This window comes from Ischnura elegans, chromosome 3 (assembly GCF_921293095.1).
Source record: "Ischnura elegans chromosome 3, ioIscEleg1.1, whole genome shotgun sequence".
NCBI classification, from domain to species: Eukaryota; Metazoa; Arthropoda; class Insecta; order Odonata; family Coenagrionidae; genus Ischnura; species Ischnura elegans.
In genome coordinates, this window is record NC_060248.1 from 92,578,356 (window position 1) to 92,605,494 (window position 27,139).

Consider the following 27,139-nt stretch of genomic DNA (forward strand, 5'->3'; position numbering starts at 1 on the left):
GCCCGCTTACCTCCCCTCTCTCCTTACTCCTCGCCCTTCCCCCCACCCTCCCTCCATCACCGACGAGCGCGCCTTTTATCAACCTCTTGCGTGCGACGTTGCCAAGTCGGAGGGAACACGGCGACCGACTGCAAAGGAACAACGCCGACGGCCTACCACTTCCCCCCGCCTACTCCTCCTGATCGTTCCACAAACTCCTCCGAAGAAGTGTGTCTGTGTGTGTTGGTCGTGTGAGAGGCGCCCCCCCGACGACGACCACCCTTCTCGGAAGCATCCAACCACCCCGCCGCCGCAACCACCTCCTCCGCTCTGCAAGACGGGGGTGGCTGCGCTCAAGGGAACGGATGGAACGCCCGCAAATACTTGCATGGGATGACGAACCGCGCGCCAGCGAGAATATGTGAGGGTTTCCCTCATGATAGCTATCGGTTCGCTTTCACAATTCAAATGAGTACATGTTGTTCGATTTCAACACTCATTTGATATTATTCCGAGTCCTGTTTCTACGTCAAGTTTAAACTCGTGCCAAACTACGTACCTTTCTTTCATATTTTTACGAAATATTTTTTTAGTTTTATTTTTTTCAAATTTAAAACAAATATTTAGGTATCCCGGAATGGAGTATTTTATTAATAATCAAAATCAACCCCTATTCTCAAATTGATTATGATTAAACCGGTAGAGTACCTATGATAACAATATACCCCCCCTAGTTCTTTTCGTGCATTACTATAGGTAATATAACGGCTAAGGTAAGCTTACATGTAACATTTTAATAATCACCCCCACCTAACCCTATTTTCATATTGAATGTCTATTAACCAACGGTCTCAGTGGCGGCGAGATTGCTTCCTCGCCTGCTGAACTGGAGATAGCGGGTTCGATTACCGCCTGTGTTATATATAAATCCCAGGGTTTTGATGTGGGTGATTGTGCGTATTGGCATATATAGGAAAATTAAAACAAAGACTCACTTTAATTTCTATTCAGAAAGTACAATTTCGGAAATTGATCAAAATTATTTCGATGCGCGCCAACAATTTTCCTACATATGCTTTCCTTAAAAACTCGATTAATAGAAAATAATAAAAACCATACTATTTAATCGGGCAAGCCCGGCTAAAACGCATCATTTCGATATACGTAAGAGTGCCGACACCAGCAATTCCAGTATTTGACGATCAAAAATCATTAAAATATCAGTGACCCCAAGTCCTCAACAGCGGACATAGAAGTCAAAAGCGAAGAATGTTGCAACTGCCACATATGGAAATGCTTCTTTTTCAACTCCCACTAAAATCGTGACCGCTGCCTAAATAAACCAAACCCACTTGGAAATAATTACAAACGGGAAAGGGTTCTGCGCCAATTCACATATCAGTACGTAGATTTCATCGTACAAGAATTATTTTAAGTATCTAATAATTGGATAGCAAAGTAAGTATTACGAATATTATCTTGTTAAAATAAATAGTCAGACATCTGCACCAAGAAATACTTATTCAAAAATTAGTCCTCTTCTACTTATGAACTAGCACATGAAGAGTTATTTGGCCCCTCACGCACCACTAAGTCCCCTTACATAGAGTTTCAACGTTTTTAAATAGATCTTCACCATATATTCTTAACGCATATGTGTTTTAACAAATTCTTGTCTCTTCTTTTTATTTATGTACAATTGAATCCTTTTTACATCATTACATTTTTGTAAAAAATCATTGCAAAAATCGCTCATACCTTTATGTATAATTTATAGTAACCATTACTGATAGCCCTGAAGATAATATGAGAAATATATGGAAACGTAGGCAAACATTTTTGAATTTCATTCCCTGACTTAAACTCCAAGTCGTTATTAATAATTATATAATTGAGGTCATGAAAAAGAAATAGAATTCTGTATCAAATATGTGTCTCGCTAATGTCTCTTCCAGTCATTCCATCAAAATTCCCCACACTGAGTAAAGACAAGTTTTAGAGTGACCGACCCTTAAAATTCAATGGAATTCATTACACAACAGGAAATCCTGAGCCTTCCCTTTTAAGTTCACGTCCTTATTTATTTCAATTATAATAAATTAATTTCATATCCAAACTAATTGTGAAGCATATTTTATGAACCAGTTGATATTAATGATTAATACAATACCAGTGACTCAAACTACTTTGAAAACTGTGAAAAGGAATGATGATCTATATTCATTACGAATTAAATGAAAACTAAGGCTCAGGAAGTTAATAATGTAATTACAATTGTAATGAATTAAGCGCATGTCCGAAGAAAATTCGTAAATCCCAGGAAAAAGAGCGATCTATAGCTAGAAGTGGTGGAAGATAAGAATGAAGAGCTAAATGAGATATAAGGTGGACAGAGAATGTGATTAGCAAACAAAGTGATGGGATACAGTTTTATTTACAGCCTATGTCAAGAATTTGTTTTAATTTGCGGTGAATTGCTTTTTAATTGCAGTCAGTATTGCGATTTTGTTTCAATTTGCGGTGTATTGTTTGAATGTTTAAAATCTGTTTTTTTTATAAAGCAATGTTTTTTGTTGCGAGGAGTTGGTAGATGAATAAAATGGTTGATTGTTGGCCCAGGGGTATGAATATTTCATTGCGTTAATTCCATAATTCTAATTATTGAAGATATAGTCTCACATTACAATAGCTGATATGATTTTACAGGTAAAACCACGTTTTTAGTATGTGCCAGTTCTTATTTATTCCTTAGCATAAAATTTAAAAAGAATGATTACCCTGTAAACAGTGAATACAGCGTAAAGATATAGCCATTCACCACAAGATCAATGGTAAACGAGACGGACGTACGGTAGACACAATGGAAAACGAGGTCATAAACGAACTTCAGATGCTAAGCCACTCGCAGGCTCCAAGCGTGTTAACCTTAAGTTTCGCTCTTTCCCAAACGAGTCACAAATAATACCGTTAAGAATGCCGATTCCTAAGCCGCCGAACTTATATTCATATTTTCCCATAGCGACGCACAACTGGATGAGTCCATCGAAGTGATCAGAAACAAGAAGTCACTGGTATACTAGGGAACAAGGTCAACGTAATTTGGTCGTATACCGAGGGCCCGGGTTCGAATCCCACCGGAGTGAATTTTATCATGGAGCACTGCTATGGCGCTCTGTGAAATGGGAAGGTCACTCTAATTACAGCACCATGGCCTTCATATGGGATCTTATAAATGTCGCCAATTGATGTGATGAAGTTTTGAAAAATTTCTTGTCAAAGCTACGGGATATAACATAGTCCATCCATCATTATTTTTAAAGACACACGATGATGATTCGCATGTAAGTACCCATAATTATTCTTCGTTTAAAAGGTCAACCCTTTCAATGGAGTTAAACCAATTATCTAAAGCAATTATGAGGGAAGCGACGGGTAATGCTCAAGGGAATTGCACTAAAACAAATGAAATAAATACTTATATACCAGGATCATTTAAATGTTACTATGTCAGAAAGGGGAAAGAGAATCGGTTGAATTAATTTCAACTTAGCTTTTTCAAACGAATAGCGAATAAGTGTTTGGTTTCCATCTAATTAACCCATGTATAATAGGGAATATGAACGCTTCTTTTAGAGAATTCCACGATATAAAATTATGAATAAATTTGAAAAAAAAAAACCTCCTAAAACTTTCCAGGATCGCCAAAATGCTGGATGCATAATTATTCATAACACCAACCACATGAATAGCATTGCTCGGATCCTTCCACGCAGTTAATTTATTTTTTTTTAGACCACTTCAATTTCTCTCCCTTTCTCGCTCACCCTTCGTAGCCACCCTCTTTTAGACTGACAACAACCCCTCGTGCATGTGGAGACACTACACTCCAACCCCCCCAGACGAAAAACCCTCGCAACTGACTCACATAATTGAAAAGTCTCGGCGGGCGAATCTCTCCCAAGGGAGGGTCGAGACTTCCACGAGCCACGCGCGAATATTTTCCGAATTTAAACGGCCGTGACAAATTCCGAGCTGAAACATTCTGCTGCTGGATCTCACAGTCACAACGGAGAAACTCGACGGGATTGAATCACGAAATGATGTCTCAATTTTCATCCAAAACATATGTACTCAAATGTTGTCCAAATATTAGTTTCTTGCTTGTATAGATATGAATACTACCCCACACGCCGCCTAAAAGGCATGTGGCTGGAGGTGTTAGGACACCAGCCGTTTGCAATTAAAAAGGAAGTGCTCTAAGGAAATTACGACTGGAATTCATTGAAATCCTTTACGGTTCGGAGAAAAACAAATTTCCATAATTTGAGTACATGTCTATAATATCAAGGTCTATTCAATGGAACTGTTGAACAACAAACTAATTTAAAGTTTTCCACTTTTTTAAAACAATTTAATGATTAACAAATTTAACCAATTGCGACACACTATACCATGGAAAATCTGAAGACGAGCGTAACGAAACTGGCCGTCATAATACTGTTTTATATAAGTAAAAAATTTCAAATCAATTCTGTTGTACCACATATTAGAAAATAAGGAAAGGCTGATATAAAATTGATAGAAAACTAGTGCTAAAAGTGCCCTCTTAATAAGAAAAAAAAACAAAATGCACCAATCGATAGGTAAAGAAGTAAAATAGCGTTCAGTAGTGACTTTGACTCTATCACTATTCTTGTGGCAATGATAAAAAGCTTTTCAGGACCATTAGCTCATTCACAATCAATTACAATTTCTCACGAAAGACTTTAGTGAGTGCAGTTTGAGCGAAACCTAAGAAGTCGACGGAAGAATTGGAATTTTTTTTTACACAATTTCAGGAGTCACCCACGATCTCAACCCATAAATGCCAAAATTACTGCTAAAATGCATCCTGCTTATCAAAACTCACGATTACCAGCCTTGAGAACAATAGACGATGGTTAATGAAGACGATATTTAGGGCAGAAATGAGTGAGCGAAAAGAGAACAAGTAAATTGATGCGATCAAAAAATTTAATAAAAAGTTGAAAGGATTTATAAAAATATATATTCTTAAGTATAACAAAAGATGAAACAGGGGCTACAGCGTATGACGGAGAACTACGCTAATCATTTTTTTAATCTTCGGAATGATATCAGACTGAAAAAATTGATATGACATTTGGAGGAGGCGACCGACAGCTGAGGTCCTTTGCGCCATGAGGGAAGGGTATGGGAGGAAGGGTGGAGAGAAACCTGGCGTCGGCCTTAGCCTGCTCTTAACGAAAGGCGACAAGGAGACCACGGCTTGACGTTCCATCCGGACGGAGTGTTGCGCTTAAAATATCCTCCACACAACATTCAAGCAGGGATCGGGAACTCAGAAAATTCTCTGCCACCACCGGGATTCGAACCCAAGCCCACGGGGTGGGAAGCCAACACAATAGCCACCACAACAACTCGATCCCCTGAAAAAATCGTATCAAAATGCTACGTGGACTTCAAGACGTGACTCGCGTCTCGTAGAATGGAAGGAAGGAAGAATTGGAGAGACTGAGAGTGACAAAAGGACTTTTCAGTGGGTAGCGAGACATCCGACCCCTCCGACCTACTGTCTTTTCCTAAAGACAGCACTCCTTAACCTTTCCCGGCATCCTTTCAAGAACGACACCCGGGGGATAGGCACCACATTCCCCCTCATGAGAAGGGGGACCCCGGGATAAAAAGTAAACGCAGTCACGGTAGATTATCACGGGGCGTCTCATGGCTGTCGTCTCCCGGCGAGGGAGTCGACATCCTCCCAGGGGCGCCGGGGTATCCCACAAGGGGGCGTTTTGTGTCCCATTCCATGTGATAGACACGAACGGGTCCCCCAAGGATTACTAGGAGGGACGACTCCAAAGCCATTCGCCGGGAAGAAGAATGGACTGCCTCACGCGCAATATCCCTTTCATCAAAGGATACATTACAAAAAGAAGCTCAAACTCTAAATAAATTCCAAAAATGAATATGGAGCAAACGGCAACTTAACACGACAGAATTAAGGTTTCCTCGTATCTGTGAGGTTAAAAATAAAGCCTAAATTACAAGTCCTGGTTGGACTACGCATTTAGTTATTCTAAAATATAGCTTTCAAATATGACACCAGGCGTTGATTCAAATTAAAATTTCCGCACATTCAAAGTATTCAGAGTAGTCAATAAATGAAAAGTAAAATTGAATTTTTTCAAAATGTGTTTTTTTAATCTTCAATTTTCAACAAATTTAGGTAATATGTAACTTTAACAAATAGAAATCTAATACTACAGCATTGAGGGCAAATTCCATAAAAACTTGCAATATTTAATCATTTTATAAGCAATACAGTTCAAAATCCTATACCCGGAAGCAACCGTAATCTAGCAATGTCGGTGAAATTGACTGCGTGGAAAATTCGGGGTAAATATAAAAATTACTTATAAATAAAAAAATATGATTTTCTAAAACACCCGGAATATCCTGAAATCATTAAGATTCATAATCGAGATTTATGTCACTCCTAAAGTACCTAACTTTAAATAGGGCAAGTAAATTATCACTCATCGAAACAGGCACTCATGCATTCAGCAGTTTTTCGAAGTTTATACATTCAGGAAACGTTAAAAAAAATCAAAATTCAACAAGATAAAAATGCAGTAAACTTGTAGTGGATTTTTGAATACTTAAGCTTTCCTTCACTACATAAGAATTCAATCGTTAACTCATATAGGTACTAAGGCGGAGTATCCAATCGCAAGCCAGGAGGTTCGCGGGGGTAAGAAGAAGCATTTGCGGGGCACACACGCCATTCCAACGCCCAACATTAACAGCTTCCCACGAGTCGAAGGCTCGACATTCGTGGAGGTGTAATAGGAATGAAAGAATGCACACGAGAACACCCACCGCAATGACACGCGCGGCGACGAGGGGGGTCGAACTGGGGTGCTTTTAGAAGAGGGACCAAAGGAAGGAGGAAATAAAGGAAGGGTGGGGTGAGGTAGGACACAATGCAATGATTACTCCCTCTCCGAGAAAAAATGCGAAAGAAAAAAAATAAATGAATGAAATACATTTTTCACGTACGCACCGGCCCCGCCCTATTCACTCAGCACTGAGTCCAAAATTCTTCGTGCGCAACCATTGCGTGTACTCTTCAATTCCGAATCACGCACATTGAGAATTCCTCTCCGCCCCCACCGCCAACAAAAGCGTTCATCTCGTTAGACGAACGTCTTTTTCAACCTCCCAACAATAGCGCCTCCATGAATGTTGCATGGGGGGAGCACTCTCAACGATATGAAGGAGCGCGACCAAAAAACTGAACGCCGGGAGCCAAGGTACAGCTCCCCTCTTCCTCGTATTAGAGCAGGAATTCTTAGGTGAACTATTATCTACCAACCTATCGAAGTAAAAACGACGAGAATCCATTCGATAGGTGGAGATTCGTTGGTGGATGGCCTTCCGAAGTGTGTGATCAAAATCTAAGAACATTTAAGCTTGACCTTTCTTGGAAGCTATTTGCAAAAAGTTGTCAAATTTTTAAAACAATTTTCGGAAAAAAAACACAATATATAAGTGGCATTATTTACATAATGTCATTATAATTATTACGTATTAAGAGTGGAAGCATTCGAAATGTGATGCCACCGAAGAATGATGAAGGTACAATGGGGTGACCGTGTAAGTAATGAGGAAGTGCTAAGAATAGCGGGAGAAAAGAGAACTCTTCTTAAAGACTTACGGAGAAGACGGGACAAATTAATTGGCCATTTTATTAGGCACATATAATCGTTTCAGGCTTAATTTTGTGGAGTATTGCTATATCCATAATTAAATTATTATTAGGCATGATGGCCTGATGGAAACAATCGTAAGAGGACAGGTAGAAGGGAAGAAGGGTAACGGACGGCTCCGAATGAGTTGCAAGGGACAGGTTACTAGCCCTCTAAAAACCTTAAGCAGAAGACGAAACGACTGAGTTGGCCACATTTTGAGGCACGATGGCCTGATAAAGACTATCGTAGGAGGACAGGTGGAAGGGAAGAGGGGCAAGGGACGGCCCCGAATGTGTTACATACGACAGGTTATAAAGGATGTAAAAGAGAAGAAATACGTTGCTATGAAAAGGCTAGCAGATATGAAAGAGGATTGGAGAGCTACGTCAAATCAATCTTAGGATTGTTGACTTTTCGATACCTCTACTGCACAAACGCTAAGCAATCGCCCACCGCATCAAATCCGCTCATCTAGTAGCTCTAGTAGTACTAGATGAGCGTATTTGATTCGGTGGGCGATTGTTGAGCGTTTATGCAGTGGAATTATCCTTATTTTAATATTATCTCAACAATATTTTTATAGCTATAGCTTGCCCTTTCTAGATTATCAAAATCCGAAAAAAGGAGAAAATTTGATGAGCAATGTACTCTTAAATTTAGATCCACCTTCATTTTCATTTAAGTTTCTCGTTTTATGCGTATTTATGTGTTGGATAAATACGCATTAGCACCACAGTATTGTTACCACAAATGTTTACATTTCTAGCAGTTTCACCAAAGCATTGCACACCTCTTAATGATCACAACGCATCTCCTTTGAACCAGTGTCTATTAAAACATCCTTCCAGAGACTGGGAAAAATATTAGGCAACATTCCAAGAACTCTCCAATCCTTGTAGACATCACCTGGTTTTTTCCACGCTGCCGGACGTCCTTAAAGGACTCGGATAAAAGGAATGCCTTCCCATCCTCCCCTTTGAGGGTTGAGGTAACCGGACAGGTGTTAGGGAGTTGGGAACATCCTTGTGCGGCAAGCCATACACCCTCTCAGTTTAGATACCAAAAAATTGGTTCCTTGAGGATGGAGGATGACAAGCAAAGTGTTCACAATCTTCCCTTTGCTGCTTCTTTTCATGATTTCCCCTTTTTTGAGGCTAGACGAAAATGGAAATGAGACTTCTATCGACACACGATTTCACTCAGCCAACTTTGCGAACCAACCTGGACTTTTTTCAAAGGGCACGAAGGGAGATGCTCCCCTCCCCACCAGAAGCAAAATTGTGCTCAATAAGCTTTGAACAAGAATAACAAATTTTCAAGTAAAAAATTAATAGTTTCTAAGTAAGCAAACATTTAATTTTATATTAAATTATCTTGATATTTCGCTCAAACGCGAGTATTCTGTGCTGGGGTTACAACGTGAACGACCACCACTTGCACTCTCCTCCAGTTTTGATCCTGGGTATTCTCTTGAGAGTGGATTATTTTCATCGAAAAGGCAAAAATGAGTGAATGGACCCCATGATACGTCATCGACATGAAATCCATGCGGAATCTACCGTTTAAGGTAAGTTTCCAGGCAAGCGCAACGTCCATCCTTGACTACCCAAAGGCCTGCAATCTCCGAATGTAAGTAATTTCGTTTTCCATTCGCCACAAGGTCTATCTTCTTCCACCCCATACATTTTAGCCCAATTCTCTTTACTTCCTGTCAAACCTTATTCCCGCTATTAATCGTCAGGATTCTCTCGCACCTAAATACACACATTTATCTATAAAATCTACCTATGTTCACTTCCATTAAATGTGAAGGTCGAACGTAATTTAAAGAGTCAGAGGAATAGTAAGGATCAAATTGTTGACGGGCAAGTGTAGGTTTTGGATATTGCAGATAATTTTGTAATACGGGAGGAGGAAAATGTAGGAGTATCATAACTTTTCAATAGTTAAATTATAAAATGAAAGGCCTTAGGAATTAGAATGAATAGCTCAAACAATAGTTTTTTCACGACAGAACTTAAAGCGAAACAAAATTAAAAAATAACGATATCGAAAGTGAGTAATTTTAACAGAACAAAACTAGCTAACTCTTGATTAACTTTGTGGTATTCCATTATATGTTTTCCTGGATATCACACAATTACTTATACCATGTGACTACGTAGATTTCCGCGGTGTTCAGGTTCCAATTTCGCTGTTTCGATGACAACAGTTTCGCTGGCACTGCTGTCATCACCAACAAACCGACGCGGTTGCACCGGAAACATGGAGAAATTGGATTACTTATACCACTTCTTTTTTTCTTATACCACTTTTTTTTAACAAATCATAATTTACGCCTGAAGATGATGATAATTCATTGAAACCCGGCTCGCGCTCTGTAAAAAAGAAGGGGTATAAGTAATTGTGCGATATCCAGGAAAACTTAATTTTAACTGAATTGTACAATAACCTGAAAAAAGTGGCAATCTTGGGACTGATGCATGAAGTTAATCATCAAAATCTGATTAAGGATATCAATCCAAAAAAGGTATCCTCCAGATAGAACACCAAGATACAACGATACGTACCCTCTTATCAGAATGATGTAAACTGATTAGAATAAGCAAAAAATTCAGGCAAGCAATGGAATTTTATTCAGTGACACAACGCATGACTAATTTTGGTACCCCATTTGGTCAAAAATTTCCACAAAAAGATGTAGGAGAGCAGATATTTTTACAAGGGTTAAGTATGCAGCGAAGACTAAATACATTCTCATTAGAAAATGAACAATTTAGCACATTATTTTCTCGGAGAATTTGGCATATTTTATGTAGAGACAAATGTTGCATACGCAAATGGAATAGATCGTTATTCGACGCCAATATCTATCGATCAAACAATATTCTCAGTATTTTTTCAAATTAAATTCTTTTCAATTGAGATACTAGCCAGGAAATTGTTAAAAAAGATTTACCTTAATACTCTGAAAATGCCAATACGATGGCATAAGCATTAAATGAGTCAGTGGCGTACAAAATTGAAATTTAAGCAGATGTAGTTATTATATGTCAAAACTAGACAATAGCTTTAAATAATTGTTTTTACTTCTCTTAGTCTTTGGGGTGGGGATCTATCCCCTCATTTCTCCCCATAGTTACGCCACTGAAATGAGTAATACTTTGCAAAAATTGATAAAATACGACCGGTGGAGCAAGAATGATGCGTTTTCTAAATAAATTCCTAGCTATTGACGCTGAAATTCAACCGTTGGAGCAGGAAATCTACATGGATTTGGATTTTGCTCCAAGGCTAAAGAGGAGAATGTTTGATTCCACAGTCTGGCTCCACACGTCAACAAAACCGCCTCAGCATCAAGTCATAACGTATAACAGCCTTGGAGAGGAACTGAGAATAACAGGCAACTCGTACAGCGCCTTCGGGCACTCAAAAGAGGATATAATTCCGTTAATGGTTTAATTGCATAAACTAAAGAAAAACAATATGTCTTACAGATGAGCTAAATTGGCGAAATTTTAACTCGAAATTGAGCAATTAAGTGGAAATAACATGATTTTCGCGTGGCAACGTTCAGTCGTTTGGCTCTCAAGAACGCCATTAATATTCATCACGACATCCATTTCTCATCGTACGCACACGTGTGCAGAGGAAGGAAACCAATGCCGTTTCTTCATGGAATTGCACTAACTGCAGAGGCACCACTCAATAGTAAAATCATACATGCAATTCCTCCTCCGGGAATCCGAATCCAATGAGCCCAGTTATGAGGGAGCAATAACGATTTTAGGACCCCACTAACTCAAGGGTTGCAGAAGACACTCGCTCTAGGGGTAGAACCTACGGCCCACGAGTTTGGATGCGACCTGATGCGTTGGCCAAAAGGTAAACAGAAAACCAAATCACATAATTTTTCACCGATAGGATAGTGGATCATATAAAGGATAGTTGTCGTAATTCGTTTTTCCCCCCAGCAATAATGATGATCTTTAACCCTTTCCAACCCAGAACTGCTTCTCGGAGAAATTAAATTTCAAGACTTTCAAGATTTTAAATTTCTCATTGAAAAAATATGAAAACTTTCGACTAAATCATAATTATTATGACAACTTCATACTGCGCCAATAAACGTAAAAGCACAAAAGAACAAATATTCCCTGAATAGAGCTGAAAATTTATACATTTTTGATGTTACTCATGGAGAAGGTGAAATGGACGGAGAGGAGGAGGAACGACGAAGTACTGGACATGGTGGGTGAAGAGAGGCAGCTTTTGGATGAGATACGGAAGAGACATAAGTTATGGATGGAGGAAGTGCTCAGCGAGGAGGGTATGTTGAAAATTGTGTTAGAGGGTAGACTGTTAGGTAAACGAGGGAGGGAAGGAAAAGAACAGAATTTTTAGATAGATTGAAAGGTAGTAGCCCTCACAGTGAATTGAATGAGGCAGTGCTGGTATGAAAGGGAGGCTCCCAGAATACTTTTTTAGTGCTCCATGGAAACCTACCTTAACCCTCAACCACCTAGCATATATTTTTTTCACACAACCATCTACCATGGATCTCACAGACCTCAGGGTAAAATAATACAATTTTATAAAATGTGAGCAGAAAGGTTTGTTGCTTAATTGATAGTCGGATTTGGAGCATATCAAACTATCTAATAAAAATAAAGAAACATGAAAATGGACTTTATTTTTTGTTTAATCTCTGATACGTGCACATAATTCTTGTTTAAAGCTTACATACGCACATCTTTGAAAAATGAGATTCAAAAACATTATCGAGTAGTATAGAAACTTTTTTAAAATGTTAAATGAACAAAGAACTTAGAGAAAAATTTAAATGAAAGAGAGGAAATGTTACAAGTACGAACAAGTCAATAGAATACCGGAGCGCCGAAATATGTTCGATTATTAAATTGTCAAGTTCTGTGAGACCCAAGCTAAGTGGTTAAGGGTTAATCGGTAGAATACTTTAATGAATGAAATGATGCTACTCAGAAGCAACACTGAGTTACATGGGTTAATAAAGGATAATGCTAGACTTCGTTGATCATTTCCTTTTTTTATTGTTAACGATTGGTGTCCTAACACAACTCGCTTGTTGAAGCTGCTTGCGGTGCAGTACGTAGATAAATATGTAGCGCATTGCGAATATTCACCGCTTTGACCAGCTAAACAGCAGACTATCGGATGACGATGAAGATTGTCAATAAAAGTTCAAAGAATTGTACCGTATGCCCCCCTTTAGGATGGGTTCGACTTACGATGGATCGTGCTAATTTTTTTTAAATAAATTTTTTGAATTTTTACAAAAAATAATTCCAATTTTCGCCGATTTCGTTTCTACTTGCGCAAAGGACATCAATAAATTAGACGAAGATGTAAACTGCTTCGCGAGTATTTACAGCTTTTAACGCTCTCGGGAGCAGGGGAAAAAACATAATAATTCCACGAAAACGTACTGGTTAATGAGGAAAACTCTTTGGTAGGACGCGAGGGAGAACATTTCTAGGGCGCATGCCGTCTTGCGGCTTCAAGCGGTAGCAGCGCGAAGGGAGAGGGGATGAAGAGATAGAGAGAGAGAGAGAGAGAGAGAGAATCGTCTCGCTCGGGGCTCTTGAGAGGGACTCTGCGGCTGGAGCAGACACGAAGGGAGAAGAAGATGATGATGGTGATGCTGCGAGATGCTCCTTCGTGAGGGAGTGGAGGGGGAGGCGCTGACCCGGAATGCTGCGGGAAGTTGGATGCGGGGAGGGAGGTGGGGCGGCAGATTGCACGGGGAGGGGCGGGAGCATTTGTGCAGGTAAGGCCGGAAGGATTACGTCGAGAGTCAGATACTGGCGGCTCGAGAGTCGGATGCTGGGAGGGGCACACTCCACCGGGGGGTCAAAATTTTTTTATATTTTGTGTATTTTAGGGAGTTTTTCAGGCAATCTAGAGACCACTAATGCACAAAATAATCACTTACACTAAAACACTAGCAATCACTAACTCGATTAACTCAACTACAACTAGGCCTATTTACATTAAAACAGGGGTCTCCAATTTACTAGGCCACGAGGGCCACATTCCAATTTCCGAATCGCCCCGCGGGCCGGTAGCAAATTTGCCGATGACTGAAGTATTCGATACCAACGTCTACTTAAGAATCATGTGGCGTATTTCTTATTTACGAACAGTTGAAGGCGACTTTGACGTGCAGTACAGCGCTGCAATGCTCCTAGCGGCGTCTCACAGAGGTAAACGAGCGACAATCGCGCGCTACTTGAAACGAGTGCGCGAGCGGGATGAAGGCCCTCCGCGGGCCGGATCCGGCCCACGGGCCGTATTTTGGAGACACCTGCATTAAAACAATTAACACATAATGAGTCAACTGGTCACCAAAACAAGGTATTCTGCAACACTGCAACACCAAGATTATACGGCCGCCGGGCGGCGCGGCGATGTCAACTCACTAGATAACGTCGTTCTGCGCATGCTCGGGCGGCGTCCTAAGACTTCCATAAGGCACAAGCTTAGACGCGTCATAACACCAGCAGCCCCCACCACTACCACTCTTCATATAACTGCATGGTGATGGATTCGGATGTTCCGGCCAGCGTCCCGCGGCAAAAAATTCGAACTTCTCGCGCTGTTTTTGCGTGTTTTCCCTACATTTTCGATGCATAGGATTGAAAAAAACACCTTGGTTAATAGATGTATAATTACAATTGAACGGGTATTTAATTATTTTTTCCTTTTTCAAATCTTTGGGAGGGGCGGCGTCCGAGAGTCCTTATGGGCAAGCCGCCACTGACGTCGAGTGCGACGGCAGAAGGTGAAGGGGGGAGAGAGCGAAGCACCAACTACATTCCCCAGATGGCAGACAAAGAGGATACTGGGAGATCGGCATGAAGGAAAGAAGGAAATATCATGATGTCATTTTTATGGTAATAGCGAATAACACTTAAGGCCGTTTTAGACGGGGCACGGAGTGGCGCAGGTTATAACTGCATTAATTTCTAAAATGGCGTGGAATTGCCCGAATGCAAGAACAAAATTAGAACGGGCTATTTTGCCATCTCACGTCCACGCATTCTCGCATGCGTTCTAGCAATTCACCGCTTGACACGACGCAATTTTGACTGCGCCTTCGTACACACGTCAGATTGTGCAAGTACGTGCCCCGTGTAAAGCGACCTTTAAAGCCTGTTTCTCCACAGCTTAACTTGTCTCAACTCGGCGTAATTATGGAGTTGAAAATTCGTAAAAGAGCCATTAACCGACCAACGCCATTGAATGTTGGTTTATGGCACACAATTTTGACTGATTTTTCTTTCCAGCATTCAAGAACGTTTTTATGAAATCCGAGTTTGAAAGCAACGAGGAATTAGTGAAACCTATTCCTTTTTCATCGCTTTGGTGAAAAAAATATTGCCGACAGGGAATTACAGACCTATTAGAACTGTCGGTGGAGCAATATTAATTCAAACGGTATGGATACCTGAATCAAAACACCAAAGTGGAGAAGAAAACGTTTCAATTCTTTTTGACCAATACTTCAGAAGCCTAAGCAAACACTGAAACTCCCCCTTCCTCATTAATTTCGGTAAACAGCAAGAAAAAACGCTAACGGGAACTAGCCAATCAGATCCATCCAACACATAACGTGATCACGGATTTTCCCATTTCATTAATGGTCGCAAGCGCAGAAACCAATAAAATATACTGTTTATATTTACTTCAAGGTCCGGAGCACCAATTTGTGATGAGCAGTAATGAATTGCTGTTATAGGGAGTGGGGGTAATGTCTGTATCAGAAACTGCGTTCACGGCATTACTGATAAGGAGGCAGGAGGATACGATAGAAATTAAGAGCAAATATTGACTACTCATTTAAGAAACATTCCATTGTATTCATCTGGAGGAGATAACTGATAGATGGAGATGGCCGGCTGAGATAATTTGCGGGAGTTCGACGCACTGTACATGCACACATACGCTAGGATAAGTGTGTGTTTTTATACGAATTGTTCAATTATTACCGTTATTATTATTATTCACATAAGATTTTTTTTCTAAATTCCTATCAGCATTAATCACCCGATGGTAATTCGTAATAAGACAAAAAGCCAAGTCAAATTTCTGTTAAAATTATTTTTTCCCGAAATTTATACCGTAAATACATACGATTAAAATTCAATACGATCAAATTGTCCGTTTAATAACAGACGATACAATTCAAACGTATAACACGTGACATGCACAAAGATCAAGAGTCACTCAGGGTTGATTTTATGCCTTGTTCACCGAGAAACGATACAAAAGCAGTGGCGGTTAGGGGGCTTTAAACCCTCCCTAGGGTATCCAATTTACATTAGATAGAATGGTAATTTTTTCCGACCCCCACTACTGCTAGAATTTTTAACCCCACTTAGCCCCCCCCCCCCCTTGTCCCCATCCTGGATCCGCCACTGAGCTTAAGTAACCGTATCTCGGGAATAATCGAAAGTTAAGTAAATAAAATAAATTGAGAGAAGTAAAAATAATCGAAAGAAAGTAAAGCAAAGTAGTTCAGAATAACGTTTAGTTGAGCATGTGACCTTACATTGAAGACATCGTTATGTCTGACTTCCATGATTCGAAAAAAGTTAACTGGACATCATAAAACTGGCCCTTATAATTTGTATTCACAATAATCAAGCCTTCGCATTTTTCTGTTATATTTTTGTCGATTTTTGAGGGGATAAAACTCCCAGGAGAATTTCATTTTGTAAATTTCTAAGTTTTAATGCAACAATAGCAAAATCGCTGAGAGGTGGAAATGTGTCCATAAATGGCTCTACCACAGAACATTGACAAATATTTCATTTCATAACACGAACTATATCCTTATAAATGTTTTTCACCTTAAACTACGCGATGTTAACCTTCGATGTCGACCGCCGGGACCGACCCCTTTGTTCCTATACTGGAGTGAGCATAATGAATTTATAATTTATTTCAACATATCTACAGACTCCATGGTTTCACATGAACAAGGTAATTTTGAGAAATCATGAAGGAAGTTCGATGAGGACAAGGATATAAGCTGGGTTGATCATAAAAACGCTCTAAAAACCAAACTTAACCGATGCAATAGTTGAAAATATGATAAATAAAAATGTAATTTCTAAACATACTATTAATAAATCAAATTTTCACTATGATGGAGTTCATGAATAGAATTATACCACTTCACGTTACTTTTTTATAGATTGACCGTATAAATAGATTGTCAGCAAATCACAATAATCTAAATAGTAAAAAAAATCACACATTATAAAAAATTCTCATACTACCAGTTCACAATAAGGATGTATTAACTTGCATTAAAATTTCAACATGTGAGTTGGAGCAGGAAGCAACAAAATGCACACAGAAAGAAAGAAGAAAGTAATTAAAAATGTATAAATATCACCATAGAAACATTATCAAAAATATTAGAAATTTTCCCATTCTAGCGCTTCCGTGCGGTAAAATTGACTAAATGTTTGATGGGTGAATACAAAAAATATACTTGCTTGATGATAAATAATAATGACACAGAAAAAAATGCCACACTGAAAATGCTAAAAGTTTAGTTAGACAACAGACATACTTAAAATTCTGATTTTAGTATTTAATATTACGAGTAATTGATGGGAATCAATCATAAAAAAACTAATATGTATATGTAATTGCATACTAGGCATTGCCCACGAAACAGAATCAAGATATCGGACAAACATCTTCATTTGAAAACTATCGGATAAGATAACTATGAAAATTTAATTTCGTTCAAGCTAAAAAAAAATTTCATTTTTAAATCATAACGTAATATTAATTGCAATAGAAACACCACTTCAAACCTACTGCATACCTGTCGTCAATTTCCGGATGAAGTTCAGGCTCAAGCCGCTCTTCCTCTGCGTGGCGCTCGTCCGCAACGACTTCGCTGCAACTGCCGTCGGGTAGTTCACGCCGTCGACTACAGAGGGAAGCAAGGAAAGAGAGGCGTTCCACCATTAATTCAAACCATTCAAACTGAAGAAGAATTGCGGACTCAAATGAATAAGTTAGAAGCAATAATTGAACATCAAGTAAACGACAATGTACAACAAAATAACACAAAATTCATAATACAACAAAGAAAATTGAAATAAGCAATCTAATATATATAAAATTCTCGTGTCACGCTTTATTGTTTCCAAACTCCGCCGACCGATTCCAATGAAATTTGGTGCCTGTATTCAGTAGGACTGAGAATATGTTGTGAAAATATGTCCCTAAAATAGAGCTATTTTTCGTTCTTCTACAGGGCCCATGAGGCCCTGGAATGGGCCCTGAGTCATTTCTATAAGAAATACATGTAAAATTCGTTTTTAGTGACTGCAGGCCTTTTTTCTTTTGCATATTTAAATAAGTGATAATGGTCACATTAAGTTGAGACATATATATTTATTTATTTAATCAAAAAACAGCACGAGGCCAATTGCAGAGGACTACAATAACAGGAGAAACAATTTCATTATATTAAGCAACGTAACCAATATTGAATAAAAAATATTCAACAGTATTTATAAATAAATAACAAAGAATAGAAATTTTCATCGGGTGGTGTGAGGAATAGGGGGAAAATTACGATAGTGATGGTGCAAGTTGAGTGAGGGATGAAAAAAGGATCAAAATTTGGAACACATTTGGCATAGGAGTTAACGGAAGAAGGAAGTATGAATAGAAAAGAACGTTTAGAAACAGAAAGGCGGGGGGTGAAACAATGAAATAGGTCACTCGACCTCGTCGTGCGCGAAGGAACACGAAGCGGAAAAAAAGAAAGAAGGTCTGGTGATCTGTATTTGCCATTAATGATATTTAAGAAGAGTCTCCGGTTATTGAGGATACGGCGATCAGCTAAAGTAGCAATGCCAAGAGTGGATCTAATCTTATTGAGGGAGAAGTAACGAAAAGGCAAGTGGCGGTAGCGGACAATAGAAAGGAAAAAATTCAATGGGCGTTCCAGGAGCTTTAATGAAGAAGGTGGGGCCGTAGACCAGATTTGGCTGTAGTATTCTAGGACCGGAGAGACACAGGAAAGGAAGAAGGTGCGTAGAGCAGTTCATCCAACACCTCACTGTGGCGATACATCATACCCACCAAAGACATAGCGCGGGTAGAAATGGATGTAATATGCTGACGAAAGAGCAGGTTAGAGTCGAAAATAACCCCTACATCCTTCTGAGAGGTGACCGAAGGAATATGATGTCCAGATAATCGGTAATTTATACTCAGGATAGACTTGCGTAGGGTGAATGGTAAAATGGTAGACTTAGCTGGATTTATTTTCAGACTCCAAATCTCAGACCATTGGTCCATGGCATGGAGAGCCTTCTGCAGAGCAAGGCAGTCTTTCGGGGAATCAATCTGTTTAAAAAATTTGCAGTCATCTGCGTATAATAATATTTTACAATAGGTGGAGGAGATAATGTTAACCAGATCATCTATGTATAAAGCAAACAGTAAAGGCCCGAGGACACTCCCTTGTGGAACTCCAGATGTAACTGGTGCCATCAAAGAACGCGACCCATTTACTATAGTGTGTTGTTGCCGGTTCTGAAGGAAAGACGATAAGATAGAAAGAAAATTGCCATGGACATTATACCGATTCTCTAATTTGAAGAGCAGTAATTGATGGTTAAATTTGTCAAAAGCTTTGGCAAAATCAATGTAGCATACATCCAGCTGTGATGAAGTTTCGAAACCGTCAATGCAATGTTTGTGCAAAATGGACAGATTTGTTACTGTAGATAATCCGGGAAGAAAATCATGCTGTTCGTCAGATATTATTAAGGGAGGAGAGAAAGACAACAGACGTTGATGAATGATGCGCTCACAAATAGTCGATATAATTGGCAAAATTGAGATAGGACGGTATGATTCTACAGAAGATTTCTTTCCGGATTTGAAGAGTGGGAAAATGCTACCAATTTTCCACACTGACGGAAAATATGCCGTTGAAAAACATCTGTTAAAAATGATGGATAGGGTTATAGCCAAGGAAGGGGCTGCATTTTTTAGGAACATTGCGGCCAGCTGATCTGAACTAGTTGCACGGTTAGTTTTAAGGGATGACAACAATTTTAGACATTAGAATTATACCATTGGAAATAAAAAGAAATGCACATTCTTATTCTTGCATTCGAATTTCGTTTTCCACGTGATTTACGGAGAATTTAGAAAATAAGCATTTCGAAAAGCCGATATTTTATCGATTTTGGCTTACTGTCCCCTTGACGACCGTCAGTATTGTTTTAAATCTCTTTCTTTCATAATAACTTATGAATGGTCAGTTCCAAAGAGATGATGTATTACTACCACGAATCCCTATTATTTCAACAGATGTGCCAATTGAAATCAAACGGGTTCAGTTTCCAATTAGTTTGGCATTCGCAATAACAATAAATAAGCCTCAAGACCAATAGATGTCTGTTTGTGGCTTAGATACGGGCACACCGTGTTTTTCATGTGCACGCGTGGGTAAACCATCCAGTTTGTTTGTGTTAGCTAAAGATGGACTTTCAAAAAATATCGCCCCCTCCATTGCACTAAGACTCTGACTGATAATGTTTCTTTTTTTAATTGTCATAATAAGTGATAGAGATGCAACTAGAAATTTATTGATTACTAGCAGGCCACCCGGTGTTGTTCGGGAAGGAAAGTACCCAGAAAAGTGGGAAACTTGGAACTTGGAATTCATGGTCACAAGGCAGGATTTTTAGGTAAAAGAACAAAGGAGGTCTGATGATGGTATACATATGTAACAGCAAACAATGGAAAAAATGATTTCCGTATATTGCGCACGGGATCAATATATACCTCGCTCCACAACATTCATCATTATGTGTTTCCGTACGGGCGTAGACCAAAAATCGGCGTGAGAACGCATACCCCAGCAAAAAGATTTGCACCAAGAATATTACTAGGTAAGAGTAGAATCCTTTTAGTTATGTTTTACCTGAGCGTGTCAAGGGTTGTTTCCACCCAGCAAGATTACCAACCACAGAAGTTTTATGACGCAACGTAACTAATGGTGATGAAATAAGGACGCAAAGGACACAACCAGACGTAGCACTACGGGATTTGGGAGCATGAGATGCACCTACGTACCAACTTTGGCTGACAAACAGGCATCCTCTTTTGAATATATACCGAAGATAATGAAATTACAACGCATTAAAAAAATGTTTTTGTATAGGTCATCATCGTTCACAGCCAGTCATACACCACATCCCCACAGACTTACAATAAGTTAGTTATAGTTACCAAAATATTCACAATAAATAATTTAACAACGTTTGCCGGGTCAGCTAGTATATCATAATATTGAGAGGTTGGAGAAATGAAGTTTGCTCTTATGAGATGGCCTTCTGCGGGTAAGGATTTGAAAATATGGCAATCGCTATGATTAATTCCATGTGGCTAAGGCAAGATGCCAGTAGCTGAGGCGATAAGCTCTTTGAATGACGATCACGGCATAATCAATGGGTTATTACAGTAATATTTACAACTTCTATCAGGGTCCCCAACTGTTCTAACTACGTCACATCAACCCGGTTGTAGACCAAAAAACTCTTCCGGTATGTTGAGTCCAAGAATCGTACGATCTCAGTATAAACTCACTCACAACTTGTCAGTGACTAACCCTAAAGCATTGATACATACAGAGGCGGGAAGATCTTACCCTAAACTAAGCCATAGGTGTGTAAAAGTCACACATCCAGGGTAAGGGGCCAGCGCATCTACGTCCCCGCTGAGCGCGTAGGTTCTGCGAAGGCTTCAACGGGGATTAGAACCAAAACAATTCGATCAGCAGCTCATCGCTCAACCCACTAAGCTACTAAATTCGTGAATTTCGGACCCCATGATGGGAAAGGAGTGGCAGATTATGGATGAGATACGGAGGAGAAAGAAGGTATGGACGGAGCGAGTACTTAGCGGGAATGGGAGGTTGAAAAGAATGTTGAATGTTGAAAAAAGGGTTGAATGTTGGGTAAACGAGGGAGAGGAAGGAAGGGAATAGGATTTATATAGATAGAATGAAAGGGGGTAGGCCATTCCGTGAGCTGAATAGGGAAGCCTACGAAGTGAGGGTGGATTGCCAATATACTATTTTGAAATAAACACTTGCAATTTTCCACGACTATAAACTTTTATTCTCAACTAGGTGTCGATGTTGCTACTTCATCTTAAAGGTAAAAATTGAAAATAAAGTAGTTACATCGAAACTTAGGTCGGGAATAAAAGTTTATAATCGTGGAAAATGGCAACTGTTTATTTCAATATGGAAAAATTCCACCCCATCACTCTTAGTTCTTATGATTTTATGTCAGAATACTACTTAAATATTCCATTCAAACCTATCTTAACCGATAGAAAACTTAAATAAAAATAACAATAGAGATGGCCTTGGGTACTCACTTGGGGGGCGTGGACGTTCGGTCCTTGGTGGGTTGGGAGGAGGATGTCTTGGGCTTGATCGGGAGTCGACGCGCCCTCTTCCGCCTCTCCTCTTCGTCGCGGCCGCGGCTTCTGCGAAAAATAATAGAACACGTAAAGAATCAAAAACCGTAATTTTAGATAGTCAAAGGAATTTTGGTCAACAGTACAAGGAAGATGAAGGAGACAGGTGGGAAAGGGAGCAGTCAATGGGAGGCATGCGCACGGATAAAAAAGATTAACGCTAATTAAAATTGTTCAATAAAATTAAAACGTGAGAGGAAGAGATGATAACAGTGAAGTCTAGTCGGGCAGTGAACTTAGACAAAAACAGAGCTGCATCAAGATACATTTTCTGGGTGATATTAACATGTAGGGAAACGAGGGAGGGGAAGGAAAAGAATAGGATTTCTAGATAGATTGAAAGAGAGTAGGCCTTACAGTGAATTAAAGAAGGCAGTGCTGGAAGGAAATGGAGGCTCCCAGATCACTTCTTGAATACTCCATGCAAACCTACCTTAATCGGTAGAATACTATAATAATAATAATATTAACATGAATTAAATACATCTCAGACGTGCTACAAATATTTACTACACAAAAAAAGAAGCTCAGAGAATTACATTGAAAACGCTAAAATTCAAGGAATAGTTTGCAGTTCATTGTAATATGAGTATCAATAACATCTCGGGAGCTTTTATACACATATTGACTCAAAAAAACTTATTTCAAAATAAAAATTACCGCATTTAACCATTAAAAAATGTTCAACTTAAGGTTTTGGAGAGTTGGGGTCGCTCCAGCCCATTCAATTTCAGGACCCGGACTACTGCCACAGTAACACATCTAAACCGCCCAACAAATTATACCTGAACAATGAGTCACCAAACGACATGGCCGACAGATGAAAATATATCCTCAAAACCGACTGGAAACTATAAGTCTCTCGCTATAGGCAAAGATGGTGCGAGACATGTAAAGAAAATATAACACTTCAAGAGGGACAGGTACGAATTAATTCCAAAACCTTTTCCCGGACAAGTCAGATTCGACGATAGGCCCAATTTCTCTCACCGCCAAGTCTAGACGGAGGATAAATAAATTTAAAAAAAACTTCGAAAAAAAAGGACTAAAAGGCGACTAAGGGATGAAAAGTGGAGCCAGAGAAACAATTAGCGCGTCAATCACGGAAAAAGTGGCCGAGGAGCGGTGAGCGAGACGTACGAAACACGGGGGCGAAAAAGAGGTTGTTAAATAAAAATACGAAAAAATTCATCGGACGAGAGTAGGGGAGGGTTTATCCATCGCTCAAAGTTCACCCACGCACCCCTGAAGCAAAGCGAGATCGAAAGATGAAAGGGAGGTTGTAAAATTAACATTCAACGATCAGAGGATGGCAAATTTCAGCCCTTGGAATAACAGTATATTACAGCAAGTCGTAAAACTAAAATATTGTTCGGTTAAAGCAACACGAGACTCATCACAAACAAATGGCGAGTGAAACGCATTCCTTGACCCCGATTTACTAGGTACATCTTTGTTTATTCCATTGATACATCAAGTACATTTGACAAAATTACGAAAGCTCTTGAAGGAAGCTTCGATTCCATCCAAATCATTCAGGTAACTTTTTAATAAGCAGATTCATTTGTATTTTTACAGCAAAAAAACTTGGAAAACGAGCGGTTTCACACTATTGAGGACCACAATTTCCCTCATAAGCTCATTCGCAAATATCGACGTAACTTTTGCAGGCGTTCTAGTACTAAGGTTTACACAGAAAATTTTATTTTAGTGTTGATACTGTCTTAAAGGAGATTCGATTTGAAATGAAAACCCCGATCCGCACAGAAAAAAATCGAAAGTAACCACCGTATCGTCAACGGCCAAAAACATCGATCATAGTTTCGACTAATCGAACAAGCCTGTTTTAACTCTCACGCGGGTCGTTAAGGTATGCCCTGGGGTAGGGCACAGCACCTGCCCCATCTTTTCCTCATATTTCAGCTCCTTTTTTGGAAGACGAGGGCCACCGACGTAGCGGGCAGCCGCCAAGACATGACACGGCGGCCCTGCCTCCGCCCCCCCCTATTCCTCCTCCTCTTCAAACACCACCACTCCGACGTGGCGGAATGGAAAGGACCGCTGCCACGCAACTAGAACATCTACATTCGAAATCAATCAGGACGGGGCGAGGCGACGCGACGTCCCGAATGTGGACGCAGTGACATCGGGAAGGGCGATCGGCGCTGTGCTTGAAGAGCGGAGGAGGGCCATTTGTCGATGACTGTCCCGATAACAAGAGAACACGGAGCCTGCTCCGAGAAGTTAATGATGAGGTGCTCTGGAGAGACAGGTGGCTTTTATTGCTAGCGCGGTTATAAATTCATTAATATTTTCGCTTGCCATTATTGAAAAATCTATATGCAAATTCGCGACGAATAAGAAGCATGCGTACCTTACGATGCCGTGCCATTTCGGCAAGAGGCAGTTTCCGCGTCGGGAAAGAAACGGAAAATTTGAGTTTCAGTCACCTCTATGGTCTTAGGCTCTGCTTAGTGGTTAATCACTTAATGAAATGAAAAAAAATTTTGTATTCCACCAATTTATTTAACTTCAAATTATTAATATTCCACCATTAAATTAAAATGGTGGAATACAACTAAGTTTTTTCATTCCATTAATTTGAGTTTCAGTTTTCAAACAGGGGTTACTTTAGTTTTCACTATCTGAAGTATATCGAATTATTAAAACTAAAAAGAATACCCAGAAAGTTTTCAGTCGATTGCCTGATAATGCAACGGTAATAATTCGATTGATCGAAATACTGAAAAGCCAAATTCAGCACGTAACACAGTACAATAGAATGACGATACCCCAACACCGAGTGAAGAGAAGACTTTGCCACTATGGAAGGACCTTAGAGCAATAGGCTCCATTAATGAAATGCATGGGAGAAGAATTCAGCAAAGAAAATGTTTTCCTCGCATTGTAATTCAGTCTGAATTTCGGTATCACCGATCAATTTCGGGACGCATCCTTGACAATACGGACACACCATTCGTTCGAGCGTTATTTTTTCTTGGCTTACTACTCGTTAAAAATGTTTGCAGGCACCTTGAAATCCTCAGGGTACGTAAAGTTGACCCAGCAATACAAAAACTTTCCTACATATAAAATTTTATCCCGTTTTTTCTCAGAAAAATTATTACATTTTGAAATATAGTTGAATATTTAACATACGTCTATACAACGTACCCTGAAAATTTGATGAAAGTAACGAAAGTTCTAAATGAATACTACGTCCCTGAAATGGCAAAATGCGACAAGGCCGAGACTGAGCAATGCATTTTATTGAGGCACTATTATAAGATTGGAATTTTCCAGATTTTAAATTGGAAATGACCTGAGGAGTAGTTACAGTGACGGTGTTACTCTATTTTATCATGAATGACAACTTAATGATAAATTATAAGAATAACTATGTTTTTACATTGATTTTTACGAGACGACCTTGATTTCAATAAGGCTCGTCATCATCAGATACACAAGTAATAGAAGACAATCCTCCATAAAATCTATTGCCCCATCACTTTCCTTTCCAAAACTATCTCCCTAAGTTTGAGGGATTATATATTCCATATCTTCTATTACTAATTCTATCAGTCACTTTTTTTAAAAAATTAAGACAAAGTTCGTGGCGCCACTTCTGCTCCTCAAGGAAATTTAGTTTCCCCTACTCCTGATGATGACGAGCCTCGTCGAAATCTAGATTCTCATTGAATAAATGCATGAGGAAAATAAAGTTATTCTTATATCATTATTTAAGTGCCTAATCCTATTTCAGCCGATCCTGTGATCGGTACGTGGCGACGGTCATACCACCATACTGAGTTGAGCGTGCCGTAGAGGGCGAATTTCACCCGCAAGGGGATAAGATTGGGGTGTGAGGAAAATTTGGCTCGCAGAGTGAAGACGAAGTGCAGTAGATGGAACAGGATAGGGCTGCTGCATGCCAACACCATTTACGGGTGCTATCTGGGTTTCCCCGTACTCTTTTCGCCAACTTCCATCGCTCCGATCTCAAATCCGCGAGGGCAATTCCGAATGATTTATCGAGAGGGAGGGACGATGTGGAGTGGGGAGTCAGGAAAAACGGGGCTTAATCAGACATTTTTATGGCTGCGGAGCTCTTCTCCTCGATTATCACTTCAATCGAGTTCACCGCCACAGCCTAGGGCCGGGAGGGATGTAAAAAATATAACCCACCAAGGCCAAGAAATTGGGATTCGGCAGAAAGATATATCCCGGAAGAGTAAGCGAGATGGCTAAAAAACATGAGAAAGCCTTTCGATTTTGATTGGTTATTTAGAGGAAGAGAAAATGCTTAACGGGACGTATAACTTACGCTAAATTGGTCGTCTTTAGTGACGTATCACCTCCATAATAATTGAGATATCTACCCGAAATTTTCAATGGATGGAGTACACTCCGGTGGACATTTGCAAGCATATAAAATTATGACACTACTACCTTAGAAATCCTCGAATGCAAAATTTCGACATGGATATTGTATGGGAGTCGACATACTTAAGTTGACTCCTATACAATAGCCATGGAATGACCAGGGGAGTGTTAGACAGTATTGAATGTAGGAAGTATATTCAATTACCAACACTTCGACTCAACATTTCCCCGATTAACTGATTCGAATTCACAGTGATAGGTAACTATAAATACGTGAACACCGCAAACATGTGAATTCCACGGAAATTTCGAAGCACAAGGAATGCCATCATTTATAATAAGTTATATAGGAATAAAATGAGCGAGAATTAGAAACAAAACAAAAGGGAATCCAGAACTTTAGTCACGGCACACCAGCTAGAACC

The 27,139-nt window shown here is 39.6% G+C and overlaps 1 protein-coding gene across 1 annotated transcript in view; it reads right to left on the reverse strand.

Moving 5' to 3' along the window:
* The window catches only part of LOC124156142 (cytospin-A-like), a 526,115-nt gene that overhangs the window by 201,155 nt on the left and 297,821 nt on the right, over positions 1-27,139 (reverse strand). Inside the window, exons 4-5 of the mRNA XM_046530489.1 lie at positions 22,230-22,340; positions 17,635-17,742 (exon numbers count right to left, since the gene is read on the reverse strand). Coding sequence (XP_046386445.1) covers positions 17,635-17,742; positions 22,230-22,340 — 219 coding nt within the window. The remainder of the gene's footprint in view (positions 1-17,634; positions 17,743-22,229; positions 22,341-27,139) is intronic.